The sequence below is a fragment of the Lucilia cuprina genome, chromosome 4 (assembly GCF_022045245.1).
Source record: "Lucilia cuprina isolate Lc7/37 chromosome 4, ASM2204524v1, whole genome shotgun sequence".
Classification (NCBI taxonomy): domain Eukaryota; kingdom Metazoa; phylum Arthropoda; class Insecta; order Diptera; family Calliphoridae; genus Lucilia; species Lucilia cuprina.
This window is the reverse complement of record NC_060952.1, coordinates 15640227-15656205: the sequence shown is the minus strand read 5'-3', so window position 1 is coordinate 15656205 and position 15979 is coordinate 15640227. Positions and strand designations below refer to the sequence as shown.

At 28.0% G+C, this 15979-nt stretch overlaps 2 protein-coding genes across 2 annotated transcripts; one reads left to right on the top strand and one right to left on the bottom strand.

Moving 5' to 3' along the window:
* Positions 1-242: 242 nt before the first annotated feature.
* On the bottom strand, positions 243-3109 carry LOC111690769 (TAF5-like RNA polymerase II p300/CBP-associated factor-associated factor 65 kDa subunit 5L). Its single transcript, XM_023453326.2, has 7 exons — positions 2857-3109; positions 2634-2800; positions 1727-2572; positions 1391-1669; positions 1023-1323; positions 623-969; positions 243-551 (listed from the first exon to the last, which is right to left on the bottom strand). The coding sequence occupies exons 1-7, from the start codon at positions 2977-2979 to the stop codon at positions 410-412; spliced, it is 2205 nt and encodes a 734-aa protein (XP_023309094.2). The 5' UTR covers positions 2980-3109; the 3' UTR covers positions 243-409.
* A 786-nt stretch (positions 3110-3895) lies between these two features.
* LOC111690772 (peroxisomal membrane protein 11C) lies at positions 3896-9919 on the top strand. The gene is made up of 5 exons (XM_023453330.2): positions 3896-4083; positions 8809-8991; positions 9056-9237; positions 9313-9369; positions 9435-9919. Exons 1-5 carry the CDS (start codon positions 4018-4020, stop codon positions 9649-9651), a joined length of 705 nt encoding a protein of 234 aa, XP_023309098.1. The 5' UTR covers positions 3896-4017; the 3' UTR covers positions 9652-9919.
* Positions 9920-15979: the final 6060 nt, after the last annotated feature.

The window sequence follows — 15979 nt, the reverse complement described above, 5'->3', positions numbered from 1 at the left end:
CATATATATATTATACGTATTGTGGTTTTATTAGAAAAATCCTAACATTTTATTAAATGAAGAAATAAATACAAACATATAGAATATTAAAATATAACTATCGTGTGTTTTATTTCATATTTAAAAACTCGCAACCAGAAACGCAAGAATCAGAATCAAAAATGTATATGATTTCAATAAATTTTTCACCCACCAACTTTTACGTAAAATCCACTTTTGAAATAAAAATAATTCTTGAAATATTCATTCTTAATTTACTTGATTTTTATAATTATAAACAGTCTTATTTATATAAAACAATTATAGGAAAGGTCTATGAAAAGTACTTAGCATAAACATTAAAAATAACGACGTAAAAATATTTATGATTAAGTTATTTATAAAAGAAATTACTAATATAAAGAATAATTTAACTTCCTAAACAAGTAATAGTATCATTATTAGTAAAAAATACTTTAACTAAACGTTGACAACCGATGGGTAATGCCAAGACACGATTTAATGTAGTCGATGATGATGAGGAAGAGGAGGAGTTATATGAACTAGATTCACTAAAATTAATAGTATGAATAAAAACTTAAACTGTTGATTAAATATGTATAATTTCCAAATAAAACATTACCTCATAGGCGTTAACTTTTTGACATCCCATATTCTTAAACTGCCATCACGACAACCTGATGCTAAATGTCTGCCATTTGAACTCCAAGCTATGCTGGTAACCATGGCAGTGTGATCTTTAAGTTCATTTAATTGTGAACCAGCGGCTAAATCGAATATACGAATTTTAGATTCCTCACCACCGGCCGCTAACATTTTACCATCGGGGCTGAAGCAAATATTACTAACAGGTTGTTTGCAATCGGAAAATACTCGCATAAGCTTCCCACTTGTAACACACCATAAACGAACCGATGAATCAGTTGAGCCAGTAGCAATATAATTACCATTGGGATGAAAGGCCAAACACTAAAAATTTTAAACTTACTACACACTCTAATATTTCAAAATTATTTACTTACTTCAACATCCTGGGTATGACCGACATATGTAATTAGAGGGAATTCTTTTTCTAAAGACCATAAGCGTGCTGTTAAGTCCTTGGAACCTGTTGCCACATACATTCCCACAGGACTTTCGTCCATACACCATATTGGGTAACGATGGCCCCTATATATTCCGCCACAATTCATATTCTCTGCTCGCCAACAACGCATACAAGCATCCTTGCTACTGCTGTATAAAAGAGGGTAATGAGAAGAAAATTGTATATCTGTTATGCCTGCACCATGGCCACGTAAACTCAGTCCCCCATAGGAGTTACTAAAAAAAAACAAAATAAAAATAAATAAAAATGTTTACGAGATTTTCAAAGAAGCGATCTACATACTATGAGTTGTCTACATATTTTTTTTCATAATATTTTTCCCGAAAATATTCCTTTTGGAGATCTTTGGTTGCATGCTGGCATTTGATATCTTCTTCCATTTCATCTTCATTTTCCTCAACAAAATTATTCATTTCCCATTTGCAGTGTGAGGAAGAAAAACGTTCATACATACTTTTCCCCCGTGTTGAATGTTGATTCATTTGCCATAATTGTATTAGGGAAGTATTAAAACCCGCCACTAAATGACATTCCTGAGTATCTAATGCAGCACATGTAAGACTAAATACAAGAATAGAATAAATAAAGTAATCTGATTAAAACTAATATCGAACTTACCCTTGACTTTTATCTGCTATTCTTATAATTCGAGGAAATTCGAGGGAGTTTTTAAAAATTTGTTCTCTCGAATCTTTGATAGTTTTCAGACATTGCTTGACATTATGTACAGTATCTCTTAAATTAGGGGTAGCACCACAGTCTATGGAATCAACTTCTGCTTTTATTGTACTTTCTGGTAGTTCTTCAGCTGATCTCTTGTTCGAGGATTTTTCTGAAGACGAATGCGTCTTTAGTTTAGCTGTAAGAGGCAATTCAACATCGTCTTCATCTTCTAATGGTTCCTCTGATGGCATAAATATTTGTTCTTCCGTATGTTGACGAATCTCATGATCCATTATATGAATGTGTATCCAAGTGTTGAGAAGATTCAATATCAAAACATGGCCTCTTTTCTCTAGAAATCGTCTCAAAATGTTTACTACTGATTCGCAGGTGTGAATTTCATGTTTCGACGAGCGGAATTGTGCCACATCAGGGTCTAATTCTAAAGTATCCAACTTTTGGCAAGATGAAATTTTCTGTATTAATTTCATAAAGAAATCCAACTCCGGATCTTCTTCGGCAAAAGCTTCACGGGCGTACCGTATATTTAAATGTTGCCAACCAGAATCTAAATTGCCATCGTTCGATGGCAGTGAACAGCCATTAATTTTAGTGGCAAAAGGAGCTTCGTATGTTTCAATGGGTCCAACTAAATGGGCATATTTGCGTAAAAAATCGATGGCGGCTTTTGTTTCACGACCCTTAATTAATTCTATGTACAAGTGTGCTAACAAAGGAGCATAAAAACGCTTCAATTCGTTGCGGATTTCAACCGGTTGAGATTCTATGAATTGAGAAAACCTTTAAAGAATATGTATTAATGTATGCTACATAAAATTCATGTTAACGTTCAAATCACTACCTTGAAAATTGTTGATCTACCATATTATAGTTGTTGGTTAAACATAAAACATTGGAGAAAACAAAAGAATTGCCGCCGTGTAGATCAGAGTCTAGCATTTTCTGTAAGACAAAGTTTTTTCGATTGTGCAGCAACACCAAATCGGATTTGCGAAATTTTTCACTTCCCTGCAACAATAGTTATTTACTTTTTAGCCCGTAAGCATTTTCCCACAATAACTTACCACAAAATTTTTTTGCTTCAGGTACATGCCGACAGCAGTTCGCAAAATATCACTTTTAGATTTTTTCGATTTATTGCCACTACACAATGGACTAGATGCATGATGATTACTTGGAACACTCATTTGTTGATATTTAAAATGTTTAAAACTTCACCGTGCTTCCAATTTTTTTATATTTTTTATTTTTGTTTATAATAGTTTTTTTCGTTCATCCGTCTAACAAAGTCCTCTACGCCGACAAATATTAATGACAGCGGCTGACACTAAAAATGTCAGCGACGGCTTAAAACTGACTGTAAGCCGGCTAAGTTTTCAGTTATTTTTTAAAATTTCTATGTTTTTAAATAATTAGAAGTTGAGTACGAGAGATTAAAAAATGAGATTTTGACAGCAAATGGTTAAAAAATCGGTATTGTTTTCAAGAGTAGGAAATGTTTATATTCGTATTTCTACTTTATTTATCTCGTTATACAACTCATTTTCACGAGATTTATTTTTAAACTCACAAGAACTATTTTTATTTCAACTCTTAATTTTTTTTGTACCTTTCAATTTAATGAAAATTTATTGAAATACATCGAAGCTTTAATAATAAAATATAGTTATTGAATTAATGAGAATGATACGAGATGACAAATAGTCGGTTCCTAAAGCTACGTTCACACCTATCAAATGTTTGATTATATATAGATAGAGATTTTGAATTTCTTTAGATATATTTATTTGCACAAACATAATATAACTTTGTTGCCATCATTTCAGAACGACTTTATTGTATGTTTCGACATTATTTCCAATTACAAAAATCATGTAGAAACAAAAATATATTAAAAAAATAGTGGTTACGTCTATTTGGTCAAATATTTAATAGATCTGAATGTACCTAATTCTACAATATTTTGTTAACATAATTATTATAACTGAATTGCGGTTGATTTTCCGAATACATGTCAGAAGTATTTTTTTTGTTAAAATGTGCGGTTGATAAAAGTTGTTTTGTTCACGGAGAAATAACAGCTGTGTTTACTTAATTTACTTTTTCAGTTGTTGATAAAATTTCATGGATAGCGGTTATAATTTGTTGATGAAATACAATTTAATTAAAAAACCTTATAAATTTATTACGAATTTAACTTATTGCAAATATTAATAACGTAAGAAATGTCTTCGGAAAAAATTTTAAATGAATTCTGTGATATTATTGATACCTATGGCGGACGAGATAAGGTAAAAAGATAAAAAACAGCAATAAAATAAACTACATCATTATTGTACATCAAAAATTCAACCAAACCCTTCTCGTACTCGTGTGTTAAAGAATTGTAAACAAAAGCAATTATATTTAATTGATTTCAACTAAATAACAATTTATAGCTAAATTTTTCAATTGATTTGTGGGTGCAAATAAAAAAAGGAAAAAACATGCATTGTTGGCATAATATTTTTCATTTGTCTATTAAGCTGTTACCAATAAATAGTACAAATAAACAAATGACTATTGGTAAAGCTGGAAGTTGTTTAGTAACTTTTGTTGGGTTCGTTTGTGAGTTTTAAACGTTGATAAACAACAGGTTTTTAATTATTTTGTTTGATTTTTACTCCATTGCTTTCTTGTTATAAGTATTTATGTTGCCTATTTTTCTTTGCATGATATGAAGATCGTTGTATGTGCATATGAGTTTTATGATCAAATAAAACGAAATGTACAAAAACAAATTATTGAGGTGGTTCAACCAGTAATGGACCTTGAATTATAATTTCTTTTAAAAGAGCTATTTAACCTACTAGAGACCTAGATATGCAAATACTTTAATTTTTATTGAACAATACAATATAACTTAGTCTATGGGAAGAAGTGGTGAAAAACAAGTAATATTTCTATATTCGGCTGTGCCGAATCTTATATACCCTTCACCAAGTATGTTTTAAAAAACAGTTTTTGTTTATTTTGTATCTCTGCACACATGTCACACATAACATACACACAAACAAATATAACTGTATTACCAACATATTACTGTTTTATCTCCTTATTCTTGTTATACCTTCGTGAGAACAAAACAGCATGCAAACATACAAAAAAATACACAGCTGAATAAAACCAAATACATCTCCACACGCACATGTACATCTTTATCCAATTCACTGTGTTGTTGTTGCTTTTTTAACAAAGCATGAAAAAATGTGGCTTTTTTGATGAAATTTTCAGAGGTTGTCTCGGATTTTTGCTCATATCTCCGTTATTTACCGACCGATTTTGCTGATTTTAAAGAGCGATCTTCTCGAAAGCATGTCTAACTGAATTATTGAAGATTGGGATCTCGCCGATATCTGGGGACCTCTAAAAACAGACAGACGGACATGGCTTAATCGACTACGCTATCTATAAGGATCCAGAATATATATACTTTATAGGGTCGGAAAATTATATTATAGAAATTACAAACGGAATGACAAACTTATATATACCCTTCTCACGAAGGTGAAGGGTATAATAAAATGGAAGGGTTTTCATATATGTACCTAATGCTATTTATCCTGCAGAGTACGCCTATAAATATATTTTAAGTTTTATCCAAACATTTCTTTAACTTATTTCTTAAGAGTAATTTTTAAAGTTTTTAAAAAATCACAACTGTTTTTCAAAACATAAAAATGTTTCTTGCGGCCCGATTATTCTTTTACCATATTTTTGACAGCGTTATTTATTATTGTATCAAATTAATTTAAGCCGATTTTTTAAAAACTTTGCACAACTCATTATTTTTTAAAACATATTAAGGGTTTTCATTTAAAGGCTTAAGTTTCCCATTTGTGCAAATGGGCAAGTTTACTCGACTTGTTTTGTTAAACCCCTGTTCAAATTCTGTTCAACTACAATATTTGTAAACGTTTTAAAACAATGTCAAACAAAATAAAAAATAAAATGGTAATTATTTTAATAAAAAAATTACAAAAAATAAGTTTAAAAGAAAAAATTAAAGTCCATAAGTTAAAAAGAGATCAATACAGAACAAATTTGTTAAATGCACAACGAGACTGTTCAAGTCGCTCAAACTTACAAGTGTTGTGAAAATTAATTCTCATAGGAATCAATTGCGTGAATGTATGAGAATGTTGTTAAGCCGTTTGTGTAGTCTATTTGGGCCTTAACTCAGATATTTGAATATAAATTTTTGGATTTAGTTTTTTAGATTAAGGACTTGTACTCAAAATTCAAAGTTGTAGAAAATATTTATCAACTTTTACAATTTCATTTGCAAACAAGCGGTACAATTCTTTGTCATTCTATAATTTTTATTTTTTATCTATTCTGTTGTGTATGCTGTTTGTTTATCTACGACTTTATCTATAGAATTCTTTTTGCTTTTTTTAGTTTTTAATAATTTGCAATTATTAAATTATAGTTTTTAGTTGTGTTTAGATGTATTAAATCACAACTAGTAATCCAAATCACTTCAATTTTAGATAAAAATATACTATAAATCGCCCTCTATATCCTTAAATAAACCGCTGATTGAGTAAATCGAAACAATTTTACTTCCATTTGTATATAAAAAATAGAAAATCTACTGTAGATCTCTGAAGAAATTGAAGTGATCACATATTTTACTCAATATACATATGTGATCACTTTAATTTTCTAGCAAAAATCGTAAAAAAATTAAAGCACTTTGAGTTAATATTTGAAATTAATTTATAACATCTTTTTTAGCGCTTTTATGTTAATAGTTACATTTTGTGAAAAAGACATTTTTAGGAAGACGTTTTTGAGTTTAGTATTATAGATTTAATGTTACAAACTAACTTTATTAAATAATAAAATAAATGACATTATATAAGAAAATAATTGAATCGCGTGACTGATGTTGATGATTAATAATAGAAACAGAACGTGTTTTATTTTTTTTTTGTTAAATAAGAAATGTCTTTTTAATTGAATTATTAATTGACATCGTCGTCATATTTGTTGATTACTAACAATAAACGCCTCTGAGGCATTTTTCCTCCTCTAAACACCTTCAAAACTTTTTTCAACACACAATATAACCATTTGTGAACACAAATTATTATAAACATATTAAAATTAAAAAAAGACTATTTTTAGTTGAGATATTATTACTACTTAGTATTTTACAATTTCAGTTTCAATTTCAATTACCATCGGACAGTCATAAATCATACTAAAGATGTTTATTCCATTGGTTGTATTTACAATATCATTAGTGTTATTTTATTTTTTGATTATTTTAAAACAATCACAATTAAATGCCAACAATAACAGTAATACTCAATAAATAATTGATATTAAGTTTTGTTTATTTATTTGACGTGGAAGTAATTATCAAATGGTGCTAGTAGACGGAATGGAATGGATATTTACTATATATTGATAATAGATTGTGAAATTTAAAAAAAAGGTGTGTTTATTTTAAAGTAATTTTCTTGTTGTTTTTTTGTATCATTTTAATTAGTAGATATAAATTATGCTGAATTAAAAAATGTCTCTATAGATTTGTGCTTATTTTTCGTATTGAAATTCTGGAAACATAACAAAAAATTTTTCCCAAGTTCTGAAAATCAAATTTACGTTTAAATAAGTTAAAGCCCAAATAGACTACAAAAGCAGCTTGACAAACATACTTTTTTCATTCCCAAGACACAGTACAAATACCAATTTTTTAACTTTTTTGTGGACTCGTATGGTCTTGTATACTAGTATGTTTGCCAAGCCGCTTGTGTAGTCTATTTGACCCTATAGAGTGTTATATTCGGCAATGCTTATTGGGTTAAATAATTGACGGAATCGGAGAAGGTGTAGTATATTTGTAATTATTTAAAGTTATGAGTGATTTACGATTAAGTGATTTTCGGAAGTGTCTTTGTATGAAAACTAAGACCAATTTTTTAGCATAAGTTTAAGTACATATTATTATTAAATCACGAGCTAAATTAAGAAATAGCCATTATTGTTTATGAAATTAACTAATCAAAAGAGCAAAAAACTTATTTTTTCGGAATTATGCTCCTCTATTTATGGACCGATACAGCTGGTTAAAAGACTAATGCACCTTGAAGTGTACATTTCGGCATAAGTTCTGAGCTCTTATTGAGAAACCCCGCAAAGAAGTGATTGAAGTACTGATATATAAATAACATGTAATGGATATATATATGAAACGTGATAGATGTGTTAGATGTGTTCCTCAAATTATATGTTGAATGTTGATGGAATCACTCATATTCATACCAGACTGTGTGTAAAAACCATATGTTTGGCTTATTTTATGAATTCGTTTCGGTGGACCTTTTCCAGTCTCTAAGTGCTGCTGCTGATCCGATATGATTACCAGAGCCCGTCTCGTCTGCGTGGTTGTAAACGGAGGTGATGTTTTTGAATTACTTCCGTAGTTACGAAACGGACAGCAATATTCAAGAGATAAGTCATAAACAAAGTAGTAAACAATAGTTGCAAACAGCATGTTAGTACCACTCACCAAATGCTTGTAGTCATTTCGATTATACACTTCTTACGAAATTTCTTAAATTGTATTATGTTTTGGAGTCCAATTTCTTACATTTCCCAATTTAAACATAAATTTTAATTTAATGAAAAATGTTCATGGTTTAAGCCAAAGTATAACTTTGGTTTAAGCTTTTTAAAACCAAATGTTCGAAAATTTCAATTTTTCAATGTTTAAGAAATCGTTATTGAAAAACGATTAACGTTTGATGCAACATTGTCGAATTGTAGCAGAAGTAGTAAAAGTAACTACACTGTGGTTGTGGATAAGATATGGAAATTTGAAAAAGTACATTATTATATTAGAAAACTGATCAACTTAGTAATCATACATTTACATTTCATTTATCGTCTGTTTCATTAAATGCATTCGAAATTGATAAAAAGTTTAACATTTTAAATTTCAAATAATATTTCTATTCGCCCAGGTAATGAAAGCTCTTTGTTACGGCTCTAAATTAATAGCTGGCTATTATAGTGATCGTAAACCAGAGTTGGCAAAACGTTATGCTATTGCTAGTTCACGTATATCGGGAGCCCGTGCAACATTGCGGTTAATTGATGATATACCCATGATACAATATGCTATGGAATATGGCTGGGGACAAAATGTAAGCATCTTTACTCTACGTTATAAATAAATCTGTCATTTAAAAAACATGTTATATTAAATAGGAAAGTGATCGTACAATGGCTGTACTGGGTGTGACAGCTAATATTATAGATCTTTTATATTATCCAGTGGAAAAACTATGTTGGCTATCTGAACATAATATTATTAATTTAAAAAATGCCGACTATTGGGATAATGTGAACACAGTATTTTGGGTACTAGGCGTATATTTAAATCTAATGCGGTGAGTTTAATAAAAAAATATTAATAAAAATATGAAATTTAACTCTGTGATTTTATAATTTAATGAAATCTTTAGTACATTGCGCAATTTCGGCATAAATCAGCAAAAAATTAATCTGATCAAGGATCCCAAGTAAGTTTTTTAAAATTATTTAATTATTAATATTTTATAACCTAAGATTTCATTTTTATTCTTAGAAAATCTCCCGAAGATGAGCTTAAAATTAAAAAGCAACGACTTGAAATACTTTCCTTAATAAGATTATCTTTAGATTTTGTGCATGCTGCCAGTTACTTACCTAAAGGTTATCTGTGGGGTGGCAAATTATCTACATTCCAAATTGGTGCTGTTGGCACTTTGTCAGCTGGCATAGGAATTTATCAAATTTTTGCGAAACGGAGGCTAAACAAATGAATATCATTTCTGTGTGTATTTTTTTATTAAAAAACTTTTTATAAGTTGTTTTTTATTGTTTATCTGTATTTACTTGTAATTTGTGTGTATTTGCTTTTAAGCTAGTCCAAATAGTAATATTTATACTCTATATATACAGTTTTTGAAGGATTATTGTCAAAAAAGGAATGGAAAGAAAAAGCAATATTTACATTAGAAATTCTTGTTTAAAGTGTATAAAGTCACCGATATTTTTGAGAAAAATAAAGAAATTATTTTTGAAATGAACTAACGAACGATTTGTATTGTCATTTGGATAAAAAACTAATTATTGATTATGAGTTTTTTTTTAACTAATAAAATTGTATGGATATTTTTCGCCTGATCTTTTGTTGTTTTGATATTTTAAACAATTAAAATTCTTTGGAAATTTGGTAGTAAATTATTGTGAACTTAATAAGGTTTTATAAAAATAATTTTGGAAACTTATTACTGGTGATTTTCGTAATGATCGGGTTTCATTTGACCTTAGTCCCCATAAAAAAGTCCCCTTCAGAAAATGATTTAAAAATCAATAAAGAGAAGTACCACGATAAAATTGTACATAAATAATTTTATGTTGATAGCCAAGCTGCTCTTGGAGCATTGGTTTGTCACATGGTACATTCGCGCCTAGTTGTAGATTGTTAAAATGCCCTTAGGGACATTATGAGACTATTTGTCATTATATTGTGTTGGGTGCCAGGGCACTGTAATGTGCAGGGTAATGAGGTTGCGGACGAACTAGCTAGATTGGGTTCAAACCTTGATACAGATGACAGGAAAAGGATGGTAAAACCACCCATTTGTCACTATAATAAGATGATATTCGGAAGAATACATGACATCATTAACCAGTCCAGGAATAGTACATTGGATTGCAAGATATCAAAGGCCCTGTGGCCAAAACTTGATATGGGTGCTCCAAAATACTTATAGGACTGAAAAGACGCAGTCTAAGGGTACTGATAGGGTTTCTAACTGGACACTGCTTAGTTAGAACCTTTGTCAATAAGTGGGACAATAGTATACCGGACTATTGCAGGTTTTGCAAAGATGAGGAGGAAGTAGAGACGATCGAGCATATTATCTGCCAATGTCTTAGGATACAAACCTCAGGCTGAAATGGCTAGGGAATAGGTTCCACGGCGAACTGGGGAAAATTGCGGGACTTAACCTCGCAACCTACTAGGTTTTGTCAAGGGAATTAGTCACTTCTTTGACTGGGCTTTAAAGGAGGACATTTATTTATGTATCTGTATTTTATTACATATCCTCTTTACCTATTCTTTTGTGGTTGTAGCGTTTTTGTCTTCTCTGTTTCGAATCTTCACTTCTTGAAGGGAATTATGGTTTCCGAGTGGATATACGCCGTTTTTACGGTGTATAACACTTCCTAACCTAAATAATTATAATGTGAATTTAAATACCTTTGCAAATATTTATAAGGATAGTAGTCCCATAAGGAGCCACCTCTTTTAGAAAATAACTTTTTTGTCAACATATTGTTTTAATATTTCGAAATTAAGGCAAAACAAAAACAATTTAAAAGCTTTATTTTTTTAAAATATACATTTTTCATATACCATTCACTGGTGTAGGGTAAAATAGACCATATGATAAGGATCCCTGTGGAAAATTTGTTATTAAATAAAACTCCAAATTTAGTTTTGTGTTTTTTCTTGAAATGCTTATTTATTTTTGATTATATGATTTTGAAATTTTTGTATGTTTTTTTTTTTGGTTTTTCTTTAAATGTTTACATTTCAAAAAAGAAACTTAATTTACTAGGCTTTTATATTGTCATTACATTTTAAAAATGATTTTCATGCTATTGTTGTGTTTTTTTCATTATTATTTTTATTTTTGATTAAATCAACAGAAAGTATATTGAGTTCATATTTTTTTGTTGTGTTTTAATTTCATTAAACCAGTTTTAGATTCCATCTTTTATTTTTCTTGTTAAATATTACTAAAAACATAAAAAATTTATTTAAAACTTAATAATTTATTAATTAAAAACAATTTAATTCCCTATTTTTTGCTTTTGTTTTAATTTTTTTGTTTAATTTTTTCATAATTAATATTTATTATAATTTATTTCATTTTGTTCGGTATTTTTTGTTGTAAAATAACTTGTGTAAAATAACTTAGTTTCAAATGCTAAATATGTTTAAATATTTATTTTTTATATTCATAATAAGTATTTTTTATTGCAGCTCATTTTGTTTGTTTTTTTTGTTTATGCTTGTTTATTTTTTGTATAATTAATATTTTTCATTATAATATTGTTTTTTTTTGGTTTTTAAAAAAAGCTCATATATAAATATATATGTATGTTGTATGTATTGTATATAGTTTTAATTAAATATTAAAAGGTTTTGGTTTTATTTTTTTTTGGGAAATGGGTTAGTTATGCTTTTTTCTTGCCATTTTTGTTTATTGGTTTTGTGTCAACTACTGACATAAGTATTTTTAATATTTTTATGTTAAAATTACTTTTGATTATATAGTATTATCTTTTTTATTAATATGATTTTTCTAATAATTATTATTTTGTATAATCCTAACTACTGGGTTTTGTGTTTTAAATTGTTTTTTTAATATTTTATTAATTTTTTGTTTATTAATTCTATTATATATATGTATGTATGTTGTTTAGTTTTTAAGCCTGTAAATAACTATATCTTTTTATTACTTTTAGTTGTATTATGCACTTGTTTTATAATGCTGCATTTAATTTTGACTAAAAATTTTAACTTTCAAAACGAAACCTTAAATTTTTTTGTTTGTATATTTTAGCTTTTTAGTCAAAATTAATTTATGTTTTATTTATTTATAGTTGTGATTGTTTTTCATTATAATTTGTTTGTATTGCAGAATTGATTTTGAATTTTATTTTAACAAAACTTTTGAAGAAATAAAATTTTATTTCTTCAAATATTAAATACTATTTGGTAAATGATTGAAATTTAATAGTCATGAATACACTAAATGACAAACCGATATGGTATAGAACAAAGTATAACTTTGGTATAGAATTTTATTTAATACACTTAAAATTATGTCTGAATCATAAAAACATACATACATGAATGTTCAAATTAAAGTTCGGAAAGACACCGTGTTATGCGACACCAAAATCTTATAAACCGCTAAACTTTGCGTCTTTCCCACTTAAAACCTTAAAAAGCCTCTTTATGAAGAGGAACGATGAATGGAAACCGTATTAAATAAAATTTACCACTATATGGGTGAATCCTTCGATAGTAAACTTTTTTGCTAGAGCTTTGATATTGTTATCCAATACTTTCATGTTTATCGGGTGCTCCGTAAATCAACTGCATGCAAAGGAATAGATATATAAGCTCCAAGATGTACGATATGACTACTCTGGGTAACCACGATTAGTAGTATCCTAAGTACCCTAACCAAGAAAGAACTTAGACCTGTATGCTATGCAGACAATGTCGTAATACTTCAAAGGGGAAGGATCCAAATTAATAGTATAGAAGGTGTGCTTTTGTCAAAATTATATATAAAGATCTAAGGATATAACATGCCTAACTAACACTGATTGGAAAATTATTAATAAATATGTATAAAAAATTATAGTTCTAAACGGTACTGTTTCAAAATGTCATAATGGATATTATCACAATTTTTAAAAGTGTCTTACTGTCCATCATGGACAGTCCATGTGACACTTCTAAAACAGAAAAATATTGATTTTTTTAGGAAAATGGACACTATTATACTGAAAACAATTGCTCCTAAATTTGGTGTATGTTGCAATTTGGATTCCTCTTATACTGAAAACAATTGCTCCTAAATTTGGTGTATGTTGCATTTTGGATTCCTTTTAAAAAGTTTCCTGAACAGGAAAAAGAATTTATGGACTTTATGTAATTTTGATCATAGACATAATGACAGTTTTGAAATTGTAAATGGATACTAAGACTCAATTAAACACCTTCCAAATATCGGACGATAAATCATTTAGTAAATATTATAAAAAGATTTTGTTTTCTGTGCACGACAGGCCCGATAGTGGCATAAAGAATTTTATATTCATGTCGATTAACTTATTTTGTATTTAAAACAAAATTCAAATTCCTGCATTGAATGTTGTGATGATTGATTACTTAATATTTATTTAAAATATTTATTAATTTTTAGCATTTTAGCACATATAGAGCTGCATTTGAGCTATTTGTTTTAGTTGAGTAATTTCTGTTTGCACTTATTTCTAGAGTTTTTTGTTTTTAAATTTAAATATTTATTAACTATGCAATATATTTAATATTTTATTTGGAAGCTACATATTTTTTGTTTTTAATTTTAAATTTACGTTTTTTTTTGTTAAATGGCACTGCAGTATATTTTTTTTTTAATTTTAATAAGGTGGGAAAACAATTTAGAATACATTCTTTATTAGTTTATAATTAATTATTTAATAATTTTAATTATTAATATTAAAAAAATTCTCAATATTATACTCATAGCCATGTAGTGGAAACCTAACATTTAGCTTATTTGTTTAAAAGGCAAATGTTTTTACCGGTAATTTTTGGGGTTTGGAGATAATATTGAGAATTTCAATTCTTGTTTTGCTATTTATGTATAAACTAGTCTAAAATTTATTTTTTTGTGTTATTTGTATGAAAATATTTTAAGTGTTTTAAAAAACATTTTTGTTTTGTTTTGCCATCTGATCTGATTGGTTTTTATATATATGTATGTAAGTATGCATATATGTTTGTATATAATATTCAATAGTATTTTCAATTCAATATTGTATGCATTTAAAAAAAGCATGTCCAATAACAAGTTTAACAATATAAATGTGTTTTTTTTTGGTTTTGTTAATAGTTTTATTAATAATTTATATGTTTTTTCTTTTGTTAAGATATTGTTCGTATAAATAATTTGTTATATGTTTGTTAATTTTTTATTAGCATTTTGGTTTTTTTTATTTTTATTATATGTTGTATGTTCCCCAAATATGTAAAGTGAATTATTTGTTAGTTTAAAATAATAATTAATTTCAAGTACTTTTTAATAATGGTTTAAAAACGATAAAGGTTTAAACAAAATAAAATGTAACATTATAGTTAAAGTGCTAAACTTTGTTTCAATTACTTTTCGACTTTTACCGATTTAATCCTCAATAAACTCCCATTTTCAATGCTATAAAAGTTAGAATTTATTGATTTTTCTCTTTTTTAATATTTAACTCAGTTATTTTAATAAAATCACCTGTCATGTAGTCTGACAGGTGATTCATAAATCTTAATGATGATTTTAGCTTAACATCTTTATAATGATTTTAGCTTAAACCTATTTAAAGGACTATTGTAGAACGGGAGGAGTAGATAGTATTCCATCTTCTATGTTACCACTCGACATTTACCGACATAAGAGAGCGTCATTTTGAGGGTTTGTTAGGTATTCACTTAATCTAATGATTGTTAAAATATTATTAGAAAATAATTTTAAGAATAATGATAAGAGATTGAATTTCAGATTGAATATAAAACCGATATCATTGGATTTAATGTTACGAATGTGTGTACACATTTTATTGACGTTTTCATAACCAATTCGGACAATTCGATGACAATTCCTTATACTTTTTTATGTCAAAGGGTATCGCTATGGATTCAGTTAGAAATGAATTCTAGTGAGCTTACTTATGTCTCTATAATTCCATAAGGTTTAAACGTTAAACGTTATACATATACATATAAATTTTATAAGATTGACAAAAAATAAAGTACTCCGATACAAATAGCGGAAGTTGGTTATGCTGTGGTGGATTTTTCTGACAAAGATAATCAACATTCTTTGTTTAAACCTAGTTTAATTTATGTGTTGTGTGTGTTCAGTTATCAGTAACGTTACTTTCTTTCTTAGTTTAACTAAGGGCTGGTTTTTCTGATAATGATAATCTAAGTTTTTTGTTTAAACTTTGTTTAATCTATATTCTAAGTAAGTAAGAAAACACAATTAACAAAAACAATGAAATAATTAATTTGAAACAACAAAAACTTAATATTTGTTGTTTATTAATTTTCTTTAAATTTTTTTTTTATTTTAAAAAGTAATATATGCAAAAAGAGCTGTTCATTGTTTATTTTTTGACCGAAAAGTTGGTAATACTAACAAAGTTAACTGCTCTGAAGTCCTCTAATGAAAAAACACAATTATCGGTTAAAATCAGCCATATTTCCGAGTATTATCTAACTGCAAGTTAAGCCTAATTTAACTGAGTAGTAAGGAACTTTAATTAGCCAGTATTACTGGCTAA

Excerpts from the sequence above, each read along its gene's own strand:
- LOC111690769 (XM_023453326.2), bottom strand. The coding sequence starts at position 2,979 with ATGAGTGTTCCAAGTAATCATCATGCATCTAGTCCATTGTGTAGTGGC. Across the intron at positions 2,801-2,856 it reads TGAAGCAAAAAAATTTTGTG|GGAAGTGAAAAATTTCGCAA; the intron begins GTAAGTTATTGT and ends CTATTGTTGCAG. Across the intron at positions 1,324-1,390 it reads AAATATGTAGACAACTCATA|TAACTCCTATGGGGGACTGA; the intron begins GTATGTAGATCG and ends GTTTTTTTTTAG.
- LOC111690772 (XM_023453330.2), top strand. The coding sequence starts at position 4,018 with ATGTCTTCGGAAAAAATTTTAAATGAATTCTGTGATATTATTGATACC. Across the intron at positions 9,238-9,312 it reads GTATATTTAAATCTAATGCG|TACATTGCGCAATTTCGGCA; the intron begins GTGAGTTTAATA and ends TGAAATCTTTAG. Across the intron at positions 9,370-9,434 it reads AATCTGATCAAGGATCCCAA|AAAATCTCCCGAAGATGAGC; the intron begins GTAAGTTTTTTA and ends TTTTATTCTTAG.